General features: G+C 46.7%; 1 protein-coding gene across 1 annotated transcript; it reads right to left on the reverse strand.

Annotated features, from left to right (window-relative positions):
* Positions 1–1514: 1514 nt before the first annotated feature.
* LOC147420601 (uncharacterized) lies at positions 1515–6381 on the reverse strand. Its single transcript, XM_086504727.1, has 5 exons — positions 5824–6381; positions 5534–5610; positions 3211–5448; positions 2921–3122; positions 1515–2793 (listed from the first exon to the last, which is right to left on the reverse strand). The coding sequence occupies exons 1-5, from the start codon at positions 6026–6028 to the stop codon at positions 1658–1660; spliced, it is 3858 nt and encodes a 1285-aa protein (XP_086360853.1). The 5' UTR covers positions 6029–6381; the 3' UTR covers positions 1515–1657.
* Between the last annotated feature and the right edge of the window lie 530 nt (positions 6382–6911).

Genomic DNA, 6911 nt, shown 5'->3' on the forward strand with positions numbered 1-6911 from the left:
GCACCTCTTTGATTGATTTTTTGTTGTCGCCAAAGCTGAAATCTTTAACAATGCCCTTCCATCCCGCCAAGAAAGAGTTTTTGGTGGAAGACTTTATTCTCTTGTTCTGTTGCATCAGTATCCACATTCCTTTGTGTATAGTTATTGGAATCCATTCTCCATTTTGATCAGTCGTGTTGTAAGTGACAATGGCTTCAATGGAAGTTCTTGGTCGTTTTGATCATGATGAAGATTCCATGGTGAAAAAAGAAATGAGCAGAGAAGTTTAGCCTGAGTTCAAGAGAAGAATAAGCAGAATGTGCAAAAAACAGTTCAAATCTGGAAAAGATCATGAGATAGAATCCAAACGTTGTTTTATGATGACGACGTGCAAAATAAAAACAATATAATATGAGAAGTACGTCTTTCTAAAAGCGACAGCTATTGAATGCCTTTGCACTTTTACTTGTTTACATTGCTATTTACCAGCTCAAAGTTGCGGTAAAGATAGAATATTTGCTTTTTTTGTGAGTTTTCAAAAATAGAGGTTCCGTAACGGAAGCTCTTCAACCATTGGTTGAGACCACTCTCTCTCTCTACACGCTAAAAGGCACAAAAATGACCTCAAAATTTTCCTAATGAGGTATTGGTTGCGGAAGAAGTCGAAGCCGTCCAACCTCAACCACAAGAGGTAGTCGAACGTGTTTTTAATCTGGTAAGATGAATTTATAATTCTACATCGTTATACATGATGAGTGGTAAGTCAAGCCTGAGAATTCTCTTAAACTGTCTAAGAAATGTGTGTGTGTGTGTGTGTGTGTGTGTGTGTGTGTGTGTGAGAGAGAGAGAGAGAGAGAGAGAGAGAGAGGGGAACGAAACATGAGAGAGAAGGGAGGGAACGAGCATAGCTGGCTCTCCTTCCTCTCCTCGTGTGTGTGTGTGTGTGTGTGGAGGGGGGACGGAGGGGGAGGGAAGAAAGAGAGAGAGAGAGGGAGAACGCGGATTACCTCTTTGCTTGAGTGTCGAAAATTGAGATCTGATATTTAAATTTTCGGACGCTCTCGGTTTATTTTTTATCTCTGTCGGCGTCGCTATGAACATCGTTATGGACGTCGCTATGTAACAAATAAATAGTGACGTTCATAACGGTGCCAATAGCGACACCGTGGATTTTCACTTTTGAACATCGCACTCCGAACATCGCTAATGTGAAGTACCTCTTGTAGTGATACAACAACAAATGCTTTCTTTACCTGTTTAAAGCTTCTCTATCTTACCAATGGTTGTCAATAACCACATTGAACAAATCATAAAGTTCAAAAGACGCACAGAAGGAATATGTTAAGCTTGCTATGGATACAAGGTATCAAGAAGAGGTGTGGAAGATGGAATGCAATACATCTTCTTCATGGTGCATCATTAGACTCCACAATCAATCAGGCTTTCCTTCGACACAAATGTAGGAAGACATGAAAAAAATTTGGAAGTATGCGCTTCACACATTCCACCTCCCACATATGCCTTCAATTTCTAGATGTTATTACATTAAGCCTAGGTTTTTTTCAAGCATGCGAGCACAAACTCTTTTTTTTTCTTAAATAAAAAAAACTTCATATTTTTTGAAGTCTTCAATCATTAAATCTGTGTGTAATTCATACATGTAAAAGAGAGGCACAAACTATACAATGAAGTCACCAATGGATCGGAGTGCATGGGGAAGGACCTCCAGGACAAGAGAATCAAGGATGTCCTGCTCAAGATGAAGGGCAACAGAGGCAAGCTGAGTGGGCAGACCATTCCAGCACTGAGGGATACTATAGTCAGCATCATGAAGGAGGTCCTGCTCCAGTATAGCATACATGGAATCCTCAGCATAGCAAGGACCCTCCTCGAGCTGCTGCAGGTCGCCGCAGACGGTCGCCACCGTCAACGGTCGGTGGCGTCCACACGCACCTGGAATACCTACCCACGAGAAGCGGCGCTCCAATATCTCATCCACACAATCGAATAGCAGGCGCCTTCTCATGGCCGCTTGTTGACTCTTTCGGTACAGCTCCCCTCCCATGTCCCTGTCTTCAATGCATCCATCATCTTCGTCCAGCACATCCCATTGCTCTTCTAGCTCCTCGTACACTCCCTGCCCCATCTTGCCACCGCCTCCGAGCCAACCTTCTGCCATGCACCATCCCTCCCCTGAGCCTACCGCCACCCCAGCCCCCCTCAACACATCCTCTGCATAGCAAAAGTCTACGTTCCTTGTCCATGTATCATCCGTCTCCTCTCCATTGCTCCCATATGATTCTTGCAGCATATCCTCATTGATTGCATCACTAGAAATGCATGTGCAAGAGAGAAGGTCACTCTTGTATGGGGGCTGATTGGACCCATTCTCTGTGTACATGACTCTTGCACATGTTTTCGAGTTATCTGTGGCAAATGCATCCTCAACAGGTGTATCATTCACACACAAAAAGTCCCCACCATCATTTCCCTGCATGTGCTCTTTGCTTGCACTCGATGCCTCGCTGCTTTCTTGATCACCCTCAGCTGCCACATAATTGTTGCTGCAATCACAATCTAATTCATGCTGCAAGAGTTCCTCCCTCTTGAATTTTGTATGTGCGTTCTCCGGAGAAGCCAGCAAATTGTGCTCACTGGCATCCGCAAGCTCTACGTTGCATGTGTGAGCCTCATCAACAGCACCCATCACCAATTTTTGAGAGCACACCTCAAGAACAGCTGGCCGCACTTTGGTCGCGGGAAACCGTACCTCTTCCAAAAGTGGATTACAGATGTTGACATCAACCTGGTAATCTGTCACATAAACCAGAGTTTACAAGAGCACGTAAACCAGAGTTGATATCATTTGCTAGCAATTTTCCTAGAAACTTTGTTTTCACTCCCGTCTCTACAGCAGCAAACTAGACTTGAACTACCATACCTCTTAGACCACTGTCGTCTTCCAACTCATCGGGAGACTCCACCAGCTCGTTATTTGAAAGATGTGCTATGTCTAATACCGAAACTGGGCTGCACTGTTCCACTTCCTTGACAAAGCAACCTTGAAGGTCTCCAAAGTTACCATCCATCTTGAATTCTCGGGGAGGGGTCGCAATTCCCATTATGTCTTCCATGGCTGTCTCCTACACAGACCCAAGAGATTTCATTAGTCCAAAGCCTGCTATTCACTGTATGCCTTGCAAAAGCAGCGCAACAAACTGGATAAATCACCTGCGACAGAGGATCACCCAAAGACCCGTCGGAATGGCACTCGGATGTGTTCTGCATGTAGTCACTAACACATATATCCGAAATGTTGCCATAAATAACCTCATCCGGAGTGAAGCTCTCCATTTCCTTCTCAATGACAGAGCTGGGCTTAGCTCGATCACTTGAAAGGGCGGCCGATTCCCGATTTCGTTGTCGTAAGGTGGACAAATCATTACTTTTCTGAGCCTGCTCCGATGAGGCAGCAGACCGTGAAGATGCTTTTGCTACGTGAACCTGTCCCTCCCTTGACTTCAAAGAATGCTTACGCGTCTGGACTGGAGTATGTAGTGAAGCAGGTTCCAACTGTGAAGTAGATGAAGAGCGCAATCTGGAACGACTGCTCCCAGATTCCTTCACTGTGCTACTTTCAATCTTGACTGCATTCTTTCGCTTGCGCGGAGTTATCTTTCCGACCCTAGATGAAGATGCAGCATGAGCTCTCTCATTGACCAATGGTCGAGTCTCGAGATTGGCCGTTGCCCGACTCATAGATTTTGCTAAAGGCCTCATAATGACGATGGAAGCAGATTCAGCACGCTTGGCATTCCGTGCCATGCTCACATTCAAATGTGCGAGTCTGGTAACTGGTGGAGAAGGCCACATTACGGCACCATCTGAGCTTGTGTGTGCAGGGGACGCATAGCCTGAGGAATTGATGGGAGATCTGGAAGAGAGAGCGTGCTTCCGCCTTGTCCCATTGGTGGACCTTGTTGCATCAGGAGGCTTAAGTAGCCCTTTATGCTGCATTGCCTCTAGAATTTGCTTAAGCGTTTTGCGCTCCTGCTCTGAGCTTTGCAGACCAAGCTGCCTCAGCCGGCGCTCAATCTCATCATGATAACCATGGCTAGCGCGAGAAGATGGGGAGCGAATCTCTTCAGATTGCTTCAAAATTACAACTGGTAGATAGTTTTGGTGATTGCTCTTCTTTACAGGGAGAGACTGTATGGAGCGTGGCTCTACATTCTCATAAGGCTTTGAATACCTAGACAGAGTGCCCAGAGGCTTGGCATTGGAGCTGGTGTTACTAACGCCATGCTGCGACATTGTCTCAATGTGCTTCAACATGCTTTGAAGCTCAGACCGAGATGATCCATCTGTATTTGGAGAGGCCGGCATTATTGCAGGATGCTCGACAACAGTTTTTACACCAGCTCTTCGGTGCTGAGCCCTAACAGCTGAGCTTGGAGGTAAAGGGGGATGGGCAGGAGAAGGAGAGCATTGTAGTAGCTGTTGAAGAAGCTTGGCTTCACCAGATGGTTTCCTCTCAATGGTGCTGACAAGGGGTGCCTGCTGCTCTTGCGGAAGATTGTCCAGACCCATTAGGCGAGCGACAACACTGGGTGGACGAGGACTTGGGGGAGGGGATGCAGCAGAAATGGCACGAGAACGGGCATTGATTGCATCGCGAAGCTCTGCAATCGATCGAGGAAGGTCACGATCATCCCAAGAGCGGCGAGCAGCAGTCTCTGCTTGAGAGGATGCACGCTGGGACCAGCGAATTGCCTCTTTGAAATCAAAAGCTGAGGCTCTTGCAGGGGATGTAGGGGGGAGCTCATTGCGCAGAGCCCTTGGAGAAGCCTTGGGTGCGATGACCCCACTGTTGTTTTGAAATACACCGGTTTCCTCATCTTCCTTAAGCCTTGCCAAGGCTCTCAGAGATTGTTTCCATTCCTCCAAAGAGTCCTCTGCAGCCCAATGTCTCTCTGATGCCCGTCCCCCTTTGGAAAGCCAAGCATTCTTCCCCCCTCCAGCAGCAGCATTATCCTCTGGCTCTTGCATGGTATCCATGCTTGGCCAATTCGCCGCAGGTGAGCTCCAATACCCCCATCTTTCATCGACACTCAGCGCGGCCCTGTTCTCCGGCTCACACACATTTATCGGCCCATTTGATGTAAAGCGTCTGCCCCCGGCTACATATGCAGCTACATTGCCTCGCTGTGGCGAAAATGCAATCTCATGATCATGGTAATCTCTATCCTTGAAAGAGCTGTGCCTCACCATTGGGCTTGCTTTAGCAGGCTCTTCTCTTGCATGTGCTGCTGCCTTAGCAGGAGGCCTATGTAGGTTCTCCTGCTGACTGGGATTTACCCAAGCACTATCATGATTGCTGGCATTTGTGGATTGTATTGAACCGGAGCTCTGTGGCTCACCATCACCAGAGAATAGCTCTGATGATGCTCTGGCATCGCCTTTTGCCACCTGCATGCAAACAAAAGCTTGTGGTTTAGCATGGAAGCTTTCAGAAAAAGGGAGATAGTACAGACTTGCAATTGGCTGGGTTGACCTTGGTATCTTCTCCACATTCCGCCCCACGATCAGATTCGGCTTCCTGTGCTATAGAAATTAGAGATGTGCAGAATTCTGCATCACATGCAAGCCAAAAGAGGACAAGCATGTCATTCTCCCACATGAAGCAAAAGCACAAGTACATACCAACAGAGTCCAGAAAAATGCAGCAAAAAGCGATTGAACGGGCAGGTCATGTGGATGATGATCACCATCATATAACAAAAAAGATTTACTGGCACAAACATTAAACTGTCATTGGTTCTGGATTGCATTAATGACAGGCACCTGCAGAAGAGGGAGCGGGAGGAGGAGCTGCTATAACCTCAACCTGTGAGGCGACCTCCCTATGTGGCGGCCCTGCTATTTGCTTTGCCCGAACCTGCGGATCGAAGATTTGGAAGAATCCTGCGATACAACCAATCTGCCGATCGAGATCGGAGCGGCGTGATGCGCTAGCACTCCCGCTCGAATTGGACCGGAATAGGGGCATTGCATAGGGGCAACGACAGGACTACTATACTCAGCAGAGAAAGACTATAGTAAGCAATGGAGATGGCAAGAAATGGCTAGCAAGTCGCAGCTTCAATGATGTGCATGATGTGAGGGGAATGTGCGTGTGTGTGTGTGAGAGAGAGAGAGAGTCAAGATACACACACATGCGCTACACACCCAACTTGACCCAAGTGACCCAAGCGAAAGACAATGGAATGAAGGAGGCATGCAGGTCAAGGAATGGTACTCACGTCTCTACACACACTCCCGCGACTCCCCCTCTCTCTCTCTCGCGCACACACACACACGCCATGAAGAGTGTGCATTGTTTGCAGCGCCGCCTGCAGGTCCCCCATCCATGCATGCACATTGCACAAGTGCAGCAGGTGCCGGCCCGCTGAATTGAATAGTGAATTTGACTCTAATTTTCACCCATCTCAGCATTTGGAAATGGTAATTAAATGATGTAAAAATAAACTTGATTTTCGCCCATTTCAGTTCGAGAAACAGATTTTCTCTGACAAAAATGGATATGGGCGCAGATTAAAAGTGCGATTAGCGCGATTTTCAACCCAGTTTAGCATTAAAAAGAATAATTATAATTATACAATGTTGTGCAGATTAAGGGTGAGATTCTGACCGTGAGAAGTAATAACGTGCGATTTTCCCGCGTTCCGGCATCAGAAAAGGGTAATTATACGATCTGGGTGCTGACTAAGAGAGAGATTAACATGAAGATTAGAGCATTGGAAAAGTGTAGTTATTTTTTGTCTTTGATGCAGATTAAAAATGAAGCTAGCATTAAAGTTGAGGGGTTTTGCAGAAAAATATTAGGCCGAAATTTTAGGGCCGGACACGAGGCCTTGGAGTATTGAAAGAAT

The sequence above is a fragment of the Adiantum capillus-veneris genome, chromosome 28 (assembly GCF_014529385.1).
Source record: "Adiantum capillus-veneris isolate H3 chromosome 28, ASM1452938v2, whole genome shotgun sequence".
NCBI lineage: Eukaryota > Viridiplantae > Streptophyta > Polypodiopsida > Polypodiales > Pteridaceae > Adiantum > Adiantum capillus-veneris.